Source organism: Armigeres subalbatus, chromosome 3 (assembly GCF_024139115.2).
Source record: "Armigeres subalbatus isolate Guangzhou_Male chromosome 3, GZ_Asu_2, whole genome shotgun sequence".
NCBI classification, from domain to species: domain Eukaryota; kingdom Metazoa; phylum Arthropoda; class Insecta; order Diptera; family Culicidae; genus Armigeres; species Armigeres subalbatus.
The window spans coordinates 215534236-215556801 of NC_085141.1; the positions used below are offsets into that span (position 1 = coordinate 215534236).

The following is a 22566-nucleotide window of genomic DNA, read 5'->3' on the forward strand; positions in this document are numbered from 1 at the left end:
GTGTGGAAGCTGATATCTCTCCACTGCACTATGGTCCAGGATACAGATTTACGCGGAAAGATGCATTTTACGCCAAAACTATATTTTTTTTAGAAAAAAAAAACTGTTGTTCAACAATTTTTTTCGAAAAAGTAGGGCCATCATTACGGTGCTGCCAAAAAATAGGGTGGCCCATCATATAAAAAAAAGATTTTATTTTATTTCTCGGAATACTGACATGTCCTGTTCTACAAAATTGTAGCGCAGCTTATTCCAATAATAGCTCTTAAGTTGGCTGATTTAGAGCAATTTCACCTGATTGAATCAAGGTGTACCTCGAAAAACAGTATTTTTCATCTACTATTTTGTTTTAGATTTCTCGAAATAGTCGTCTTCGGGTGAATATCTTTTTCCGATCAAAAGTTATACCTAATCGTTTTTCAGTCAACATTACATTTTTTTTTTCTAAAATTGATATCTCCGATTAGGGCAGACCAAAAAAATATGTTTACACGGCATTTGAAAGAGCAATTTATATTCTTCATTATGTCAAAAAAATGGAGATATGCTTGTTTTTATCTCAAGTTTTACCAATATTACTAAAATCATGTTTTCTCAAGTAAATTGATATAACTCAACAATGGAAGAAGATGCAGACGATATTCTTATAGCAAAACACGCGTTTTGAGCCCCAAAAGTCTTCAGAAGGTGACAATCATGAAAAATAAAAAAAAAATCTACAGCTTTAACACTTTTTATAAGTTTTTCTTTATCACCGTATTGCAAGATTAACGAGAAAAGATGCATTTCCGGCCTCAAGTATACTTTTAGGAAAAAACGAGCAATGGGTAATGTTTTCAACATAACCGCGAGAAGACGTAGGACTTGTATACACGTCACGTATTTAAATTTAACTTCTAACTTTGGATCTATGGAGTTTGATTATAGGTGTTGATATTGGAAACGACAACTTCCATGCTGTGTAGTATTATTAGCAATATGTTTATTCAAAACTTCTGGAAATAAAAGTAATAATTAAACACATAATTAGAATTGCTTTGTTTCTAACTATTAAGCCCTTATTTACTTAAGCAAATATAGGGCATTTATAGATTTCTAATTGATGATATATAGTATTTGAAGTTTAAAAATTCTATTTATTAAATTTTCAGACTTGGGCAAAATGTGCTATTTTAGGGAAACCGTCCCGTTTTCCAAACAAATAAATGAAAGTAATTATTTTAATAAACATTTTTATTTATACCAGTATAGTTGATTTGTTGTGATGGGGAATCAGAACCATGTTATAATGTACGTGTTGTTTAGTACCAAGCACAACTTAACATATGCTCAGTCATATGACATGACTAGTACCCATCCCGGGATCATATGGATGAGCAGACCAAATCTCTCTAATTTTATTTTTCTTCATCTACCACTGCTGCCCTCGATGCCTCAGCCATCATCGGCCTCTAGCCGTGAACTCCGAGCGATGCGATGGGTGATTGCATCCACCACACCGACACCACTGCATCCGACCATCATCATGCACAGAATGACAAAAAAATGCGCCCACTTCTTTCATTCATATTCGCAGACCCACCGGCATTCTTCTACCGCTGGCGCTGGTGACTGCATGCTGTCGCTGTGTAGGTAAACACAGCGAACGAACGAAACGAAAATGCGCGAGCAAAAAGCACGTCAGTACGCGCTGCTGTCACAAATTGTAATGACTCGCACACGGCAGGCACTGCTTCTTTTATACACAAAGAAAATCTTCCGGTAGACCCGAAGGCCCGTGACATACCGCATTCTGATGTCCGTGTTAGGAATGCACGGGATTGATTACATATGAAATTTTTACTGCCTTTGACAAGAATTGAAATTTTCAATAGCTTATCGTTAATAATCTTAAGTTTCAATGAAATAGGCAAAATGGTGGAGAGTGTCTGAGTCGATTGATATAAAAATCTTAAAAATCCATCGAAAGAGAAAGGCGCTAGTAACGTTCAAAATCTTCCCTTCCAGCGTAACGCTCTCGATTTCCAAAAATCTAATTGACACCCAGTATAGTAAAGAAAGACGTAAGTCCTACGTCAAACATTTAGGAAGTATCTGTCCGGTCACGAAATATTAGCCTCGACAGTGGCAACCTTCCCACTGAAGGACTGCCTGAAATAAACCACAAGTTGGCTCAGCAGGGGATGTAGACTGTATCTCAGTCCTTCCACTGAAGGGCCTTCTAATCCGTGCGATAGCGACTGAAGGAGAACATTATTTTTAACTCTTATAGCCTTGAAAAAGGCTGTTTGCTTCGGCTAAGTGCAAAAAGTAAGAAAACGATCTTTTCAAATAACCGCGAATTTCTAGTGATGGTATAAAAAATACTGAATGCTCTGCGAGCGAATGCACTTTTCTTTTATACCTTATTTTGAATCTCTGCTTCCCAATTGGTGGTCCAATCAGCTAGTGTCGTGTATCCCGCTTCTTTGTCAGCCAAAGCGTCATCATCATCAACGCGTTCGAGAAGGGCTTCTTCTTTTTTACGCTTGTTGCTCGCTGCTGGCGTCTATTTCCTAACGGGACTTTTCGCTTGATACAGGCCAATAAGCCGAGCAAGCGAGCTTAGAATTGCAGTTCAGGTGGGAAGTACGTGCTCTTTTCTGAGACAACATTGTTAGTAGTAGAAGGAAGGAAACACCCGGACATGGGATTTCGGGTGATAAGATTTAGAATTCATAACATGGGACGATCATTCAGTCACGTTCGCTTTGTGTGCGGTCAGTATCAAACAATATTTTCTACATATTTTTTTATAAATGCCAATACACCCAGGTTTTTTTTTACGCGGTTGGAATTCATTAATTTCTCGGTTAACTCAAACTTTTACAGCTTTTGAAATACCCCCTGAATTTTCTTTGATTTTTTGTGAATTTTTTCGTGGGGTTAACTCATTGTTTCATTGACGCTGAAGGTCTTAAACGACTAAAACCAAACCGTGTAAAAAAAACCTGGGTGTATTGCATTGATCAATGCATTGATATTTAACGTGTATTTGCTTAGAATTTAGTTTTGGGTCGCGCGGATTTGGCGCAGAATGGATTTTCATATCGCGCGGAAATGGCGTGGATTTGATTTTAGTCGGCGCGGAAAATATTTCAGGATCTCCGTAACAACCCTGCAATTTCTATCCCAAAGGGAATTGAAAGCTTTGATATTGATCTCTATCATTGGCTCTCTGAAGAACCGTTTGTTTTGTGGACATACATGCTGCATCATGTGGCTTTTCTTCAGCCTGTCTCGGCTCATCACCGATGCCGGCCGGTCTCGGCTCGACTCTGCTGCTGCTGCCGGTATCTGCTCAGCATTGCTGCTTTGTCGGGTCTGTAGGGTGGACTGCTGCTGTACTGGCTAGGTTTCGGCTGATGATGGTGGCTTCGATGACTTCATTCCATGCTCCAAGGTGTGAGTGCTGTTCAATCGATGATGCGGTTGCTTCGCTTGTCCCGGTCAGAATGAAAGGAAAAAATCGCGTTGCGCTATTTTATGGCTTCTCGGCAGACCCAGCGGCTGCTCATTCGCTGGTGTCTGCACCAATCAGAACGTGGTAATGGAATGATGCAAGAATTATGCGGTACCCATATTTATAGGTTCCCTTGATCTCAATGTTTTTCATTGAAAACAGTTTCATGCCTATTGAAACAAGTTTTTCGGGTCTTATCAAGCATGAACATGAAAGGCATACTTAAAATCTGTCGATTGAGGGGCTTACCGCAGAAATTCGTCCACTGAGACAAACGCTATTAACGTTTAAAATCTTTCAACACAGCGTAACGCGGTCGATTTGAATATTTTGAAATGACACCCGGTATAGTAAAGAGAGACGTAAGTCCTACGTCAAAACATGACTTCAGTAAAATTGGTAAAACTTTAGATAAAACCCAGATTAATCCACCTACAGTGAGATTTTGACCCTTCCTTAAGCCCCAAACGCAATACAACGGAACGCCGACGGAAACGGCAAATTTGACTGTCAAATTTTCCGTTTCCGTCGCCGTTCCGTTGTATTGCGTTTAGGGCTTTAGTTATAAGGAATTTTGCCAGACTCCAGTATTTAAACCGAGATAAAACTACTCAGCTTCCCACGGTGATTTACCGTGAAGCTGACAAAATAATTGCCTACCCAAAGGCGGATGTCATGGGTTGATTGACAACTTAACGAACGATAACGTACTGTGCTTCATGCTGCCTATCTATAAGGCGCTCGTCGGATTGAATAACTATTGTGACATGGTTAGTAACTATCGTAACGGTGGTTTAATATATTGTAATCGTAATTTCCAGAGACCTCGATATTAATTAATCCAGAACTAACTAAATCAGTCATTGATCTGAGCGAAACTCAATAGCGTTCAATAATAACATATATTTCGCCTTATGGATGCCTAATTTGGTAAAACTAAACTTGTTCAATACCTTAAAAATGAGCGAGATTTTTATGGTAGTAAATTTCAGAATTTGCACACATACGCACACATACATGCATACAAGTGATCTATTAGCACAGACAAACAGACATAACACTCATGAAATTCTCATCGTTCACTGTTTTACTGGTTATTTTAAATAATCATTAGTTGGCCAATCGGTCACAAGTGGCGCGCGCATCGGATTTGCTCGAGTTTGACGTTTGCTCACTAACGCCATCTGGTTCGTGATTTGCCCAACTAAGTGAAAACAACAGATGTCGTTAGTGTTTGTACGACGATGAATTTGATGAGTGAATGTTCAATGTGTTATGTCTGTTTGTCTGTGCTATTAGTGTCTCAAAACATGCTCACATTTGCTATCTAGCTTCTACTGAAGAAATTTTTGAAATCCCTTTCAATTTTTACGTTTTTGCTTTTCTAAGAAGATTTTCTTGTACATGCTTCTATATGTTCCTAAATTAAAATCATTTGTTTCTTTGAAAATCTTTGAAATCTACCGTAATCGTAGATATCAACTTATGAAAAAATGTAATTTTGACAGAAAAACGATTAAAATTTTTGATCGGAAAAAGATATTGAGCATATTCACCCATTTGAATTTTTTTTTTAATTTCTAAAAGTCACCCGAAGATGACTTTTTCGAGAAATCTAAAACAAAAAAGTAGATAAAAATCCTGTTTTTTTTAGGTACAGCCTAATCCAATTAGGTAAATTTGCTCTGCAATTAATTGCATATTATTCGGCAACTCGGCCGTACGAAAACTATTTTTTTGTTAAATATCTTGGCTGTGCATATGCACAGCATATGTTTCGAAATGGACAAATTGATATGAAATTTGCGAAAAAGAATCCACGTGTCTTGGAGGGACTCGAACCCTCAACCTCCTACTCTCTAGATAGGCGTGATAACCCCTACACAACAAGACCACTTAAAGGTCACGTTTGCGGAAAAGCCATCAGAATCCGAGTACCAACCTCCACCGCGGTTAGCTCTCTTTTTGCAAATTGAATATCTTTCGGATGCTTGATTTGTCCAATCTCCACATGTGCTTTACTATTGTATACCCACAGCCAAGCGAGTGCACATTGTTTTATTAAACGAGAGGATCGCACTCCATGCCCCAGGAACTGTCTGGGCGGGACGGTATAGAATGCGAATTCAATCGCACTCTGCTGTGCCAAAGGCTTGCTTGGCTAAAGCATTTGATGAGTTTGATTGCCTTAACGTAAGCGGTCGCGTGTACTCAGACGACTAATGACGGTGAAAGACCGACACTTGATTACAATTAATTGCATATTATTCGGCAACTCGGCCGTACGAAAACTATTTTTTGTTAAATATCTTGGCTGTGCATATGCACAGCATATGTTTCGAAATGGACAAATTGATATGAAATTTGCGAAAAAGAATCCACGTGTCTTGGAGGACTCAGAACCCCTCAACCTCCTACTCTCTAGATGGGCGTGATAACCCCTACACAACAAGACCACTTAAAGGTCACGTTTGCGGAAAAGCCATCAGAATCAGTACCAACCTCCACCGCGGTTAGCTCTCTTTTTTTTCAAATTGAATATCTTTCGGATGCTTGATTTGTCCAATCTCCACATGTGCTTTACTATTGTATACCCACAGCCAAGCGAGTGCACATTGTTTTATTAAACGAGAGGATCGCCTCCATGCCCCAGGAACTGTCTGGGCGGGACGGTATAGAATGCGAATTCAATCGCACTCTGCTGTGCCAAAGGCTTGCTTGGCTAAAGCATTTGATGAGCTTGATTGCCTTAACGTAAGCGGCCGCGTGTACTCAGACGACTAATGACGGTGAAAGACCGACACTTGATTACAATTAATTGCATATTATTCGGCAACTCGGCCGTACGAAAACTATTTTTTGTTAAATATCTTGGCTGTGCATATGCACAGCATATGTTTCGAAATGGACAAATTGATATGAAATTTGCGAAAAGAATCCACGTGTCTTGGAGGGACTCAGACCCTCAACCTCCTACTCTCTAGATAGGCGTGATAACCCCTACACAACAAGACCACTTAAAGGTCAAGTTTGCGGAAAAGCCATCAGAATCCGAGTACCACCCTCCACCGCGGTTAGCTCTCTTTTTTGCAAATTGAATATCTTTCGGATGCTTGATTTGTCCAATCTCCACATGTGCTTTACTATTGTATACCCACAGCCAAGCGAGTGCACATTGTTTTATTAAACGAGAGGATCGCACTCCATGCCCCCCAGGAACTGTCTGGGCGGGACGGTATAGAATGCGAATTCAATCGCACTCTGCTGTGCCAAAGGCTTGCTTGGCTAAAGCATTTGATGAGTTTGATTGCCTTAACGTAAGCGGTCGCGTGTACTCAGACGACTAATGACGGTGAAAGACCGACACTTGATTACAATTAATTGCATATTATTCGGCAACTCGGCCGTACGAAAACTATTTTTTTGTTAAATATCTTGGCTGTGCATATGCACAGCATATGTTTCGAAATGGACAAATTGATATGAAATTTGCGAAAAAGAATCCACGTGTCTTGTTGTGTAGGGGTTATCACGCCTATCTAGAGAGTAGGAGGTTGAGGGTTCGAGTCCCTCCAAGACACGTGGATTCTTTTTCGCAAATTTCATATCAATTTGTCCATTTCGAAACATATGCTGTGCATATGCACAGCCAAGATATTTAACAAAAAAATAGTTTTCGTACGGCCGAGTTGCCGAATAATATGCAATTAATTGTAATCAAGTGTCGGTCTTTCACCGTCATTAGTCGTCTGAGTACACGCGACCGCTTACGTTAAGGCAATCAAACTCATCAAATGCTTTAGCCAAGCAAGCCTTTGGCACAGCAGAGTGCGATTGAATTCGCATTCTATACCGTCCCGCCCAGACAGTTCCTGGGGCATGGAGTGCGATCCTCTCGTTTAATAAAACAATGTGCACTCGCTTGGCTGTGGGTATACAATAGTAAAGCACATGTGGAGATTGGACAAATCAAGCATCCGAAAGATATTCAATTTGCAAAAGAGAGCTAACCGCGGTGGAGGTTGGTACTCGGATTCTGATGGCTTTTCCGCAAACGTGACCTTTAAGTGGTCTTGTTGTGTAGGGGTTATCACGCCTATCTAGAGAGTAGGAGGTTGAGGGTTCTGAGTCCCTCCAAGACACGTGGATTCTTTTTCGCAAATTTCATATCAATTTGTCCATTTCGAAACATATGCTGTGCATATGCACAGCCAAGATATTTAACAAAAAATAGTTTTCGTACGGCCGAGTTGCCGAATAATATGCAATTAATTGTAATCAAGTGTCGGTCTTTCACCGTCATTAGTCGTCTGAGTACACGCGACCGCTTACGTTAAGGCAATCAAACTCATCAAATGCTTTAGCCAAGCAAGCCTTTGGCACAGCAGAGTGCGATTGAATTCGCATTCTATACCGTCCCGCCCAGACAGTTCCTGGGGGGCATGGAGTGCGATCCTCTCGTTTAATAAAACAATGTGCACTCGCTTGGCTGTGGGTATACAATAGTAAAGCACATGTGGAGATTGGACAAATCAAGCATCCGAAAGATATTCAATTTGCAAAAAAGAGAGCTAACCGCGGTGGAGGTTGGTACTCGGATTCTGATGGCTTTTCCGCAAACGTGACCTTTAAGTGGTCTTGTTGTGTAGGGGTTATCACGCCTATCTAGAGAGTAGGAGGTTGAGGGTTCGAGTCCCTCCAAGACACGTGGATTCTTTTTCGCAAATTTCATATCAATTTGTCCATTTCGAAACATATGCTGTGCATATGCACAGCCAAGATATTTAACAAAAAAATAAATTTGCTCTGAATCAACCAACTTAAGAGTTACAGAAAAAGCTTTTTTTAGCAAAATTTATTGGAATAAGCTGCGCTACAATTTTGTAGAACAGGACATGTCAGTATTCCGAGAAATAAAAAAAATATTTTCTTTTTTTTATATGATATGACCCTATTTTTTGGTAGCACCGTAATGCTGGCCCTACTATTTCTAACAATTTTGTAGATTAACAGTTTTTTTTTCTGAAAAATATAGTTTTGGCGTAAAATGCATCTTTCCGCGTAAAACTGTATCCTGGACCATAGTGCATTGGCAAAAGGATGGTGGTTTGATTTGCTCATATACCATCGCGAGTGGAAAGGGCTTCAATCGACGAGTGCTGGCTCTTAATTTCTAATATGACATCAGCATCTTGTCGAACCGAATTTTTTTTATTGCGCAGACCCGTTTTCATCAAATTGGATTGTGAATTCTCGTTAAACAGGTGAAGTTCATTTTCAACCATTTGTTGATTAGCTCAAAATGATCAAAAAATAACAAAATAATAATTAAACCATGTATTAGTGATAATTAAAAAAAAAAATCTTACCAAATACTACGCGTGATTGTTTTGAATGACAGGTCTCTTACTCGACTGGAATGACACTAACAGTAAAATTGAAATTCCAATTGAAACATTTCTGTCTTTGTTTAAAGTGTCTTCAACAATTTTGTGTTCCATTCGCAACTTTCGCTAATCTGAGTGTTGTTCTAAAAGAGGCCCGTTTTGTTGTAATGGAACACAAAATTGGGTAGATCATTTAAAGCGTGTGTACAATAGCTCAGAATTCAGACATTCGAATTTGGGAAATAGATTGTCAGCAGGGATAAGCGAAATTCCTTCCCAACTCCGAATGATAGTCATTTCAGTTCAAAGTCAACGCTTTTTTGGTACATTTTTAATATAGTTCATGCTCTTAGTGATGCAAAGAAAATAACGTGTAATGTTCAGGTCATATCTATTGGTAATCCAAGAAATACTTGGAAAAAGGTCTTGAGATCTACACGTGAAATAAGTGAACTATTGGTCCGTTTTAAATATGGTACATGCCCTTAGCGTCACAAAGAATAATGTGTTCACGGCGTAATATCTTGACCATCCAAGGAATACCCTGAATGAGGCCTATAGATCTACACAATATATTCTGAATGTTCTGTTGGTCCGTCCGTTGTGGTCCGTACATGCTCTAAATGACACTAAAATAGAAAGTGTTCATGGAATATCATTTTGGTTTTCCAAGAAATATTTGGAAATATTTCAAAATTCAAATTCATATCCAAGAAATACCTGGAGTATGGCCTTCAGATCTACACGCGTAATCAAAGTTCAATTTTCTCCATTTTAAAATGGGTATACTCCGTTATGCATAAGTACGTTAGGCATAAAGACGATAGGCATAAGTGCGTTTGGCATAATGTAATATAATATGTCCCAAAGAACAGCCTATGACATAAAGAAGGCAGAATTATGCCAAACGTCCATTATGTCTAACGTACTTATACCTAACGTCGCGGACCCTTTTAAAATGTCACATGTTCTCTGTGGTACATATAATAGATTGTGCTTACAGCATATGTTCTTGGATATACAGCAAATTTCTGAAGAAAGGCCTTCCAGTCTGCAGGGGAAACCAAAGATGAATTTGTCTGATGCAAATCTGGTACATTACTTCGGGAATTTCTTGGATGACCTAAAACATCTTCCATACTCATATTGTGGTACATAGACCACAATGGGCATAACATACTCAAAATAGGTTCGTAGATCTTTGGTTACGCGTTTACATCTTAAGGCCTTTGTTGACGACACCGCTTCAAATTTGGCAACCTAGTCAGCAGGAGACAACTGCTCCGAAGCCGAGCCAACGAACGATACACCCATCGCTCCGAAGCAACAATAAATTGTAGATGCGGTTAGAAGTGATAGGATTTATATGGCGGCTACAGATTTGGTGTGCATTTATTCTCTTAATAATTTAGATATTGAATATTGAATTATAGTTGCATAAGTCGATAATTTGAGTGCCGAAAATGCGTGGTTAAAATGATTGCGGTTTAGTGGCAGTGGTTTAGGGAACGTCCAATTTGAAAAAGTCCAATTTTTGTGTTACGTAATTAATGGATTTTTTCTTAGCTAAGATCGTCGTACACATACGTGAATGCTGAACTAGCATTATTGGTTAGCTAACTATTTGTCTTATTTAATACAGAACGCTAAAGATTTAACTGTCCCCATAGTGATCCTAAATTCCTAAGTTCCAATGCTTGCCTTTGCCGTTAATCAACAAATTCGCGAATAATTGACGCGAAACAAGTAAAAATCGATATTTTTTTAAATTAAATAAAACATAATTATTCCCCACTAAATTCATTATAGCGCTAAGAACCAGGCATAGAAATTGTTTGTTCGAGGAAATTTGAATATTAGGGTGATCCGAATATGTAAGATGGAATTGTGTTTCTTAAAATGAATTCTAATTAAATAAAATAAATATTTACAGCTTTTTCCGGCCGTTTTTCCTTCCTGAAAAGCTTTCAATTCTGTTTTTTTTTAAACCGAGAATTTTGGCCTATTGCAATATAGACAAATTACAAGCAAACTTGTTTTTTTTTTAATATTTAAAACTTGTTTCATTTTTTACATTTACAGATGAGCCAGCCACTGAAAATCTGTTAAATAACAGATAAAAAATAAAAAAGTTATAACATTTTTTTGCTTATGTATAGCTTGGCTACTTTCTCATAATATTGAGTTTTGTAGATTTTAGGGAATATAAGTCATGTTCTAGGATTTTTTTCCTTCCCATGGTTTTGAGGCACAACTTTTTTAATTTTTGTCTTTATTATCGAGACTTTCAGCCCAAGGCTGGTTCATCTCGCAAGGCACAACTCATGTTCATGTAATGTCTTCAAATTTGTCAATAAATATACCCACTAAATCCATTGCATATGGTCATTATACTAATTCACAATTTTTTTTGATCATATGGTATTTAATTGTGGAAAATTAGATTAACTAGGTAACTAATTAATTTAAACCTCGTGGGAAGAGACCTAGGTGTAAGTGTCCGATGCTCATCGTGTACAGAACGTGCAACGAGCACATTTTAAAATTTAATTTGCATAAAACATCTCACCTTAATCTACTTAGAGAAAAGGATATTGCCCATATGCTAACGGATGGTTTGCTTCTTTATGACTTTCTTGAGTTATTTACAAATCATCAACACTTCTTGGTGAGTTTTAAAAATTGTTTATTCAAATCACGTCCACATCCACGTTGAAGGATAGCACATCTTTTTCTGTCTACTCCTTTTCTCTTCATTTACATTTGTAGAGAAACTGCACTCTGCTCAATGTTCTTAGAGCACTTAGAAAGGTTAAAAGGTTTTTTGCCAAGCCAATCTTTTTGTGTCTATTTGAATATTGAATAAGCCAAATCGATCAGCTTCCTTCTTAATGCCCCTATTAATCTTACATCAAGCTTCGATCCTAATGTAGCTTAGTATGTATTATGCATCATTCTGAGATACGTGCATTTTGCGGAGAACAATTCTCATGTTTGCAAAGCGATTTGTATTTTCAAAATTATTTTCTAAGTACAAACAACTCCGCAAACATGACTGAATTTGCACTTGAAAATGAGTTTAAATTGAAAACTGTCTGTTATGATAGGACATCGGGTTTTCCGCCGTATCCCGTTTCCCGGTAGCATAAGTATCTGAAGCGTGCTTGGAACGGCAGCCCTTACTTTGTACCGTTAAATTTGCAAAAACGATCCATAAAAAAAGGTCCGTAAATAACACTTGATTGTTCCATAAAACGCTACCATAAATCCATAAAATAGTTTAGGAGTATCCATGAAGAATAATTTTGGGATCCACAACTATACTAAAATTTAACAACTAATAGGAAACTATGTTGCGTTAGACATGACCAAGAAGAACAATATTCGTGCAATTTTTCCATTAACATGTAACAAATAATCCATACAAATTTCTATTTTTGAGAATGATCCATAAAACCTATATTTTGATCCATAATTTGTATATTTTTTTAACGTGATGATGATCCAAAGTTGCCAAAGCCACTTAAATTATATTAGCTGATCATATCACCAAAATTATGGATCATATTGCTGAAATTATAGAATTATGGTTCCAGACCTATTCTATGAATTTACGATAGCGTTTCACGGAACAATCAGGTGATATTTACGGATCGTTTTTTCCATATTTTTATGGATAATTCATTATTGTTTATATGCAAAAGTATGTTTTGCCTGTTTGGAACTCTAACGTCATCATCTTTGTCCTCATCACTGTTGGTCGGTCCATACTAATACTCACCCATCTGTTGTCGCTGGTTTATGTTCGTGGAAGGTGTTTTGCGGATTCCGTAACCGTTGGATATCCTCCGTGCTGCTAACGCCGCCTCTACCCGGAGTGGTGGTGTTTTTGTGGCTGCGCGCGGATAAGGTGGCCACTGGTAAAAGCAAGGCCGTTTCTGCACAAGAGATGGATATAAAGCACCAGATATTAGTATTTGTCTACAAACAGAAGTGAAACAAAATTACGGTTGGGTAAATGAGGTTTTTTGATGACTTGTCGACGTGATGTTTGAGTTTCAAGCCATGATGACTGTGGGAAATGTTTTTCCTTCGTTTTCGATTTTTTTTTGCTCAAGTGGTCACGATGGAAAACAATTTGTAATTGAAGTTTTGTTGCGGATTGGATTTGTCTTGTAGATAGCTTGCGGAAACAAAAGAAAATTTCTCTCGTATAAAGTAAGCACAGGTAAATTTAACCATTGAAGTTTGAGCCCAACTTTTCGTTCTATTTACATAACCTCCCTGGATATACTTAGAACATCACGAAATCAAAGCTCCCATGCACAGTTCACATAATACAGCAGAAACAATATTACAGTGGAATCTTTTCCCAATTTTTCAGCTTCTAACTTCGAGATTAGTCCCCGTTGATACATTTGATGGAATAAGTCAAAATCCCTGGAAGCATTCGTCTGTAACATAACGTGAAAATAATTACAGGATTTGGTCAAAACGTGCACATAATTCTCCCAACAAGTACACCAATCCCCAACAGACATATTTAGAGAAACCACAGACACAGCAACAAAAAAAGGACAAAGGACAACAAGTCCCACAGGAAACGGTGAATAATTGGTTTTGCAAAACTGACCATTTGCCTGGAAACTGCATAATAAATTACCCCAACTTTTGCTATAAAATGTTCACTGACTACGAGCAAGAGCACCATGGAGTTGTCTCTTCCCTAGAAGCTGGAGACTAAGTGTGTGTTTCTGCTTATTACCCTCAGTACGGCAGTATCACACGTTCCCTCGTTTTGCGCTCGTTAAGGCTTACATGTTGCATTTTTCGCTTTTTTATTGCAGCCAAAAGTAAATTCTAGGATTATAGCCCCTACCTACCAGTCACACTAGCGAATATGATTGTTGTGCCCTACAAACATGGTTCAGTTTCAGTAAAACTATATTTAGTACGTGTGCGAGTTATTCATGTGAATGCAGATGTATTCAATTTGAATTGATGATTGCATTTATGACCATGTGAAATACCTTGATTGTCTGTGTTGACTCAGATAGACATTCTATCCAAAGAGTCGAGGTGTGTCCATGCGGAAAATGGCTGCTACAACCTTGACCGGATCATATTCCATGTTGGGAAGACTCTATAAACTGATAAATGTGTTTATTTCAGGCGTGTGATTCACACGTTCGATCAAAATTTTCAATCCCAATACGGTGAGCGTCCTCCATCCCATATGTGAACAAAATAAATTCTCATTCATCTTTTGATTGATTATAACTGATTGTCCCCCAGTAGTGCTCGGAAGTGTTTCCCATGGCTTGGGGGCTTTTTTGGCTGGACTTGTGAGCCGCCAAGCTGACTGGCTGTCACGTAGGTTGAGCGAAGGCTCTGCCAGTCAGTCACTCAGTCAACAGGCTGGGCATAACCGTTTTTGCAAATCAATTCATATCGTTCCCATCCCATAACTTCAATACCAGCACTCAAGAATGAAGAAAGTAAACTAGGTACCAACTGACACTCGACAGCGATGATTGACTGCTTCGCAGAGCAAAGCCTTGTGAGGATTTTATTATTAGGACAGATTGATCGTTTCATCAATATTAGCATGATAAGCGACTAATGACGAGGACGTAATTAATTGAAATTTGGCTTCCGAATACTGAGCGTAAAGCCCCGAAAGATTGATTGTCTAATTAATTAGCTGCTTCAATTTATGTTATTCAAGCCTGTATTAGCCTAGATCATAAGTTGTCGAGTGCGTTTTTCTACGGACAGAAGAAAAACATTCAGGAAGTATCTAGGGGAATTGTTTCCTATTCCATCTCACAAAACAAATTCCTTTCATTTTGGAAGAAACGAATAAAGTACCAAACTTATTATTGCTGACACGTGTGCTCACTGTCGAAAGATATTGCAAAAATTTAAACAACTCCAAAAGCTTTACTTCACAACTCATAAAAGGCTACAGATGCTGGAAAGAGCAAAAATCAATTTTTCACCTTTGCTGCATGCATTACAGCGCATGCAAAAAAGGATTTCCAGATTTTCGAATTACTTATTGTTTTGTGCCCCATAAAACTCAAGGTGTTGATTCAATTCTGATTAACTTTAACTAATTCAATTTAAAACTGAATAATTTAATTCTGTTTTCTGCAATCGATCTCAAAATTCATATAGTTTTTGGGACACTGGCTATCGTTTGCAAAATGGCCTTGGTTCCGGAGATATGGATGGGAGTACTGGGGTAACCTGCCGTGCCAGAAAAATGGCCACTTCCTGATCGAACCGTAAACATGACGTGCGACGTCAAACTTAATGATTTTACAAAAGTAGTTCATACAAATGTTTTCTGAAAGCATTTGGTCCATCCGCCCGCATTCCGGGACATCCTGGAATGTTGGTTGCCTGGGTGAAGTGGCCACTTTTTGATCAGTTCTGAAGCCTGACTTGTGACATGTCAAAATTCTTGATTTTACAAAAGAAGTTCATAGAAACGTGTTCTATTTTGGCTTATCCGGCCACATTACGGGACATCGTGGGGCATCCAGAAATTCAGCTTTTCTGGCGTCACGTCGATATCCGGGAAATAGTTCATTGTTTTTCAGGGCCTATTTTTCTGAAAACAAATTAATTACAAAAAAGACAGAATCTGTCTTTTAATAAATTATAAAAATATCTCTAATTTATTGAGGAAACCTTTTACAAATTTGTTTTCAAATAATATGGATTTGAATCAGAAAATCCTTCAGAATTTTCGAAGAATTCACCGAGTAGTTTAGGATATTTTTTTTTGTAAGATTCAGAAGAATTTCCCGAGAAATTCATTTTAAAGTTAAAAAAATTCCTTGTAGATTCGAAAGAATTTTCCCAGGAAAAAGTTTCCATTTGACATTTTTTCGAATTTAATAAAAAAGACGAATATTTCGCCGACGTAATCCCGAATCAAATCCGAAGAATTCTAAAAAAATTGAATGAATTTCCCAAAGAAACTAAAAAAAAAATCTGGATTTGTGATGCTAACTATTTCTCCTATCCGGTGGACGACAAAGGGTTTGTACCTTCGTTCGACTTGATCCAGGATACCACAACATCGGAATCACACCACATGAATCTTCTCTTCATCGGTGAAAAAATGGTTTTCGGAAATCGAATTAACCAATCGTGCTCCCAAGACCGCAGCTTCCAGCTCCTTTCTCGGAGTGGACAAATACTGCAATGGTTTCCTTTCAGCCTTTCGCCCCAGTCGATTCCGCTACACCACAGATCCTGCATTATGGTCCTCCCGTAAATCAACAATGGAGCAAAAAACTGTTTAGGATCAAACATGCTAGCTATGCATCTGAACGCGATCCTTTTCGTAGGCCAGGCACCTTCTCGAACATATGGCTGCAGATCTTCCCGAATCTCCGTGGAAAAGGCGAAAGCATCTTCTTCACGATCCCTGAGCACTCCAAGAATTCTCTCTGTTTGACTACCCATGTCCACTTCTAGCGACTTCACCGTACTATCCGCCTCTCCGAGCTGCTGCAACACTTCCTTCGAATTACTGACTCAGTTCCTAATCTCGAAGCCTCCTTTAGCATGGACAATCTTCACGTCGGTAACTCAATGATACTTTCTGCACCCTCGCAGCCGCATCCCAGACCAAGCGCACCTTGCCAGGTTTTTTCGGATTGACCACGTATTTCAGTGGCAAATACCACTCTTGATTTTTCGGAGTCCCCCTCAATTCACGTTCATTGATGCGATGTGCGTAACCCTTGACTAGGTAATCATTCAGCTGCTTCTGCAGGGCTTCCCGCATCCGCTTCATGGCCATGTTGAAACTTTCTGGAAATTGGATCTCGTCCTCTTTCCGTAACAGTCCAGTCTCGAATCTCTGGCCCACCCTCCGGGTAGTCTTCTCCAATATTTCACGAGCTCTCCGACCCTCTTTCGATTCAAGGCGTATTGGCGATAGTCCGAATTATTTGAGCTGATAATGCTGTTTTATCGCGTCGTCCAGCCTTTTATCCGACAACGCATGCAACAAATCATAGTGATCATCCTCCGCGACGACTTCGCTTCCACTTACGCGCTTCTTGCCTATCTCTGCCTGTCCCTGATCAACTCCATCTTTCCCGACTTACCAATCTCCGTCTTACTACCTTCATACCGGCCAGAATGTTTGAAAACCACTGGAGAGATGGCTGTGCTGCCTGGGCACCTAACGTTGTCATACTACGGCAGGTAGATTTTAAGCTTATTGATCACTTGAATGAAGTGGAAATTCCTTGCTAAGGAGAAGCATCTCCACAGGTGCTCATAGGAATTGACAACTTGCACCTAATAGCTCCGCTTGATTATCAGCAGGGCCTCCAGCCAGTACAGTAGGCCTGACAAAGCATTGGGGAAAATGATGATGGCATTTGGTTGATGGATGTCCAGTAGCACATCAGTAGGGGAGACTGGGTAGACTTGATCCCCTTTTCTGATTTCCAATGTATCACAGCCAAAAATAAATAAATATACGCGATTTTCCCACAGACTCTCTAAGAAATATAGTACTTAACTTTACTGATGTATGACAGTCCTTAAATTATTGTTGTTATTGATACACAATCGATTTTTTAGAGTGCTGTCAAAAATCTACTTTTAAAATATTCGGGGGAAATTGATCCCTCTCCAAGAACTTAGAAGGTGCCCTCAGATTTTTAAAATATTTTTTCTTCAAATTACGCGCAATTTTCGAATTGCTGTGCGTTAGGGTGGCTCAAAAAACACTTTTTCAAATTTTTTGATGGGCCGCCCTCTTATTCGGTTCTATTTGATGCCCGGATGCTCTGGACAAAATTTCAGCCAAATCGGTCAACGTTTGGGCGGTGCTAAACTCGTTGGAAGTTTATATGGAAAAATGTATGCAGAAACATCCAAAAACTGTTATTTGCAGTTGGAAGGCACAATTTAGGATCAAGAACCATGATACTCGTTCAGTTCTTGTAGAATCAAATATAGAATGTTATGCTGAAAACCGCGAGAAGATTAGAGTTTATTACGCAAAGATATTAGCATTTTACTGGAGTGTTGTAGGGGTGAATTTATTTCTTTTCAAAGGTAAAAGAAACGAAATTTGCTCAAACCCCACTTCAGAGAAATGGTAATAACTTAGCCGGGCAAACTCTAATCGTCTCGCGGTTTTCTGCATAACATTCTGTATTAAATTCTCCAAGATCTTAATGAGTATCATAGTTCTTCATCGTAAGTTGTGTAGTCCAGCTGCAATTTACTGTTTTTGGGTGTTTCTGCATACATTTTTGCATATAAACTTCCAACGAGTTTAGCACCGCCCAAACGTTGACCGATTTGGCTGAAATTTTGTCCAGAGCATAAGGGCATCAAATAGAACCGAATAAGAGGGCGGCCCATCAAAAAAATTGAAAAAAGTTTTTTCCATACTAATTTGAGCCACCCTACTGTGCGTATAAATGAACGATTTTTGTTATTGAATTCGACAGCACATGCAATTTTAGAATTTGGGGAGACTTGATCCCCTTTCTATGATATCTACGCAATAAATCATTTTTCCTGCCAACCCTTCATCAAATCTGTTAAATCTACAAAAAATTAGAAGCCTGAGAACAGATTTATATTTTTTTGAATTTTTTCTCCAAATTTTTGTATGGGTGACTAATGGGGGATCAAATGTCCCCATATTGAGGCAATAACTTCAAATCCAAATATCCTAAAACTTTGATGGAATGTTGACATTTTCATCAGTACAAATCATTAAGCACATTTATGGCTTTGTGCTGTGAAAAAACGAAAGTATTTGTGGCCAAACAAAAAATCTTTAGGAAGGTCAAAACATACAAATCGCCCTGCAGAATAAATAAGGTTGTCAATCCAAAAAATAACTCACCACATAAAGGTCATTTGCCTAGAGGATGTATACTAAAAAATACGCTAGAACAAAACTACTTTAGTTCTCGATAAAACAGGGGGTGATCAAGTCTCCCCGGGGATCAAGTCTACCCACCTTCCCCTATGTAGCGGAGCTACGACGAGCCAAAGGCTGATGTGAATAGCTATGAGTAAACCATGCGCAGCTGAGAGCAGTCACAGGGTTTACGGGTGGGGGAATGTTGCCGTGGGTAAATCCGACGGGCCTGAAAGGGAAGATCCATTAATTACGTAACGCAAAATTTGGCCATTTTCATCCCCCCTCCCCCCCTATCACACTTTTTGTATGAATCATTGCAAATTTTCATATGGATTGTCACACTTCGGGCAACCCCCCCTCCCCCCTCTGAGCGTTACGTAATTTATGGATGCTCCCAAAGGGTTAATAGCGCAAACGCACGATGAGCGATGCAGCGAACGCGTTCCATTTTGTTGTTGCTCACCGTCAAAACACAGACACGAGTGAGTGTAATTGAGGCAGAAGCTGGAGAAAAATCAGAAGGGTTATGTACAAGACACAACCGCCCAACGTAAACTACGTAAGGCAGTTTAGTTCATTGAGGATTGTAGTGTCATCTGCATGAATATTTTTTAGAAAATTCATTTGATTACTTATGTCACTGGTTTCGAACAAAACTAGCGTATCTTAAAATATGAAAATTGTTGGATACGACAATTGTTTAAAAAATTTACTATGAAAACCCAAATTTATTCCTCAGATGCCTTTCTTGGATCCAAATTGCCTACATTTGGGTTTTGAAGCATTTGATGAAATATTTCAATAGAAGAAGCCCTAGGGGAGCATCCTCTTTTCCGTTTGCAACATTTATTATTCAGAAACATTCCAATCATAGGCATATCTTGTTTTTTGTACATCACTAGAAATCATAAAATGTCAATCATGAGCATGAACATTATGACCGCACAATTCGTAGTTGCTACTCCGTGATTGACTAGAACTTGCGAAATTGTACAGAGAACACAATAAATGGGGCTTGGGACTAGCTACCCATTCTCAATGTACATGTTTCGGGAGCTCAAATATCTAAAGCCAATAACGGCGCCGGCCACGTCCTTACGGTCATATAGGAAGGGGAGGATTGTTAGTCCGACTCTCGTTGCTACTAGAGACCGAGAACACCTCTGCATCTCCACGATTGTCTTGGGATAGGATATCGTTTTAGTTACAAAGGATAATTTATCTGGATTCACTTCGGTAAGTGATGCGATCTATGGGGTGGGAAATAACACTCTCGCTGACTGAAACTTTCACTTTCTGATTTATTCACTCACCCGCGCAAAGCAGAACAAAATTACGACGACCGGCCGATCGTTTTGCCTTCCGCACAAAGCAAAACTAAACTTCGACGACCGGCCGATCCGCTTACTGGAGAAACACGACCGGATAAGAAACAAACTTTCACTTTCTGATTTATTTACTCACCCGCACAAAGCAAAACTAAACTTTGACGACCGGTCGATCCGCTGACTCGAAACAAGAGCCAACACGCACTGAACTAATTAACTTTACTACCGGCCGCGCAATGCAAATCTCAAAATTTCGGCAAATCGCGCGATCGTTCGACCGTCCGAAAAAAGAGCCAACACGCACTGAACTAATTATTGTCGCGCTTATTGTCAGATTTTCTGGATATGATACACTGCGCGGCGTTTGTAATGTTCCCAAATGGGTACTTGCACAAAACTTCACGCGGCGAATGACTGTGGAAAGGTACGGCCGCGCCAAACGATACACCGCAATGCTATTCACCCATAAGAATCAAGTAAACGGGGTGCAGGAAACGCGGCGGTACCTTTCCTGAAGGGTACGCCGCGTGCAATTTTGAGAAAATCAGGCAATATCTTTTTCTAGAATACCGCGGCGGTCTTACGCTCGCAGGCTCGACTGCGAAGGTAAACGTCAAGATAGCCGCCAGGTTAAAATATATGGAGAATTTTCCCGCTGAAAACAAAACCACATGTTTTTTGCCAAATGAAAGCAGTGTTCGATTGTATTAGTGAGAGACCATCGGAGTCACTGAGCACATGAGAGTTTTTCATGGCAAGTGCATATGATGGGGAAGATTCATATTGACTCTGTTGTATTTAGTGACTGTTGCGATTACCTGAGAGGCAAGCAGCAGGAATCCGCAATATTTGTGTTTTTCTCGAGATGCATAATAACTTTACTACCGGCCGCGAAATGCAAATCACAAAATTTCGGCAAATCGCGCGATTGTTCGACCGTCCGAAACAAGAGCCAACACGCACTGAACTAATTAACTTCACTACCGGCCGCGCAATGCAAAACACAAAATTTCGGCAAATCGCGCGATCAATCGGCCGTCCGAAACAAGAGCCAACACGCACTGAACTAATTAACTTTACTACCGGCCGCGGAATGCAAATCACAAAATTTCGGCAAATCGCGCGATCGTACGGCCGTCCGAAACAAGAGCCAACACGCACTGAACTAATTAACTTTACTATCGGCCGCGCAATGCAAATCTCAAAATTTCGGCAAATCGCGCGATCGTACGGCCGTCCGAAACAAGAGCCAACACGCACTGAACTGAAATCATAAAATGTCAATCATGTACCAAAACCCAATTAATTTGGTTCTGATGCGCGCGAGTAGTAAACGTTGCGGACGGGAAAAGAGAGTGTGTGTGTTATTACAATCTAACTTCCACAGTCTGGCAGTGTCAATATGGATAAAATATTCGTATAATAATTTTATTAATATCATTGCAAGACTCTTGAATCAGGGAGCTAGAATGTGATAGCTCTATTGTAACTCATATAGCCCGTCTCAAGAACGTATGCGTTCCGTGTACAATAAGTACCGCATTATTGCACCCACGTATTATAAAAATATCTTAAGTGCATTCACACTTCCTGAATCAAAGTGAAATCCTTCTGATTCAGGCGCGCATTTAATTGGACAAAATGTGATTAGGCCGATATAAATGTTTTTTTAAATATGCCCCCTCTCCCTTCGGATTTTAGCTCAAAAATAAAATAACAATTTGAAGGGCAACAAAAAAAATTTACGGTAAATTTTGAGAACTTTCAAAACATTCCTTAACAAATCCGAGGAGTTTTTTTTATTTTTTTTTCCATTTTAATATTTATTTTTTACTAGCAGACCCGACGAACTTTGTTTCGCGTAAAATTGATTTATTCTCTGATTAGTTCTCGAGTTATGCAGAAATTTTTGGTGTTTCATTTGTTAGGAGCCAGGTTCCAAAGAGGAGAGGGGTCGCGAACAATCTTAAGAACCTTCCCCGGCCCCAAAAACCTCTGCATTCAAATTTTTACGCCGCTCGATTTAGTAGAAGAAAAAGAAGATTACCCCCTTTCCCCTTGACCTTGCGTAGACCATAATTTTTAATAAATATGTGCAACGACCTTGTTTTCAGTTTGCAAAAAACATGCTCAACATTTTTCCAAAGTCGTTTCTTCAAAATAAACATGTTTGTGAAATTACATTGCGATGATTGCATTACTAGTAAGGCAGCAAGGATATTGGCACAGACAAACAGACATAACACATTGAACATTCACTCATCAAATTCATCGTTGGGCAAACACTAACGGCATCTGTTGTTTTCACACAGATGGGCAAATCACGAACCAGATGGCGGTAGTGAGCAAACGTCAAACTCGACCAAATCCGATGTACGCGCCACGAGCGTTCGATTGGCCAACTAATGATTGTTTAAACTGACCAGT

The 22566-nt window shown here is 39.3% G+C and overlaps 1 protein-coding gene across 2 annotated transcripts in view; it reads right to left on the bottom strand.

The window, feature by feature from the left end:
* Positions 1-22566, bottom strand: part of LOC134225296 (somatomedin-B and thrombospondin type-1 domain-containing protein-like) — a 233189-nt gene that overhangs the window by 11124 nt on the left and 199499 nt on the right. For both annotated transcript variants that reach the window (XM_062705252.1, XM_062705251.1), the window contains exon 4: positions 12671-12827. In XM_062705252.1, the coding sequence (XP_062561236.1) occupies positions 12671-12827 (157 nt within the window). The remainder of the gene's footprint in view (positions 1-12670; positions 12828-22566) is intronic.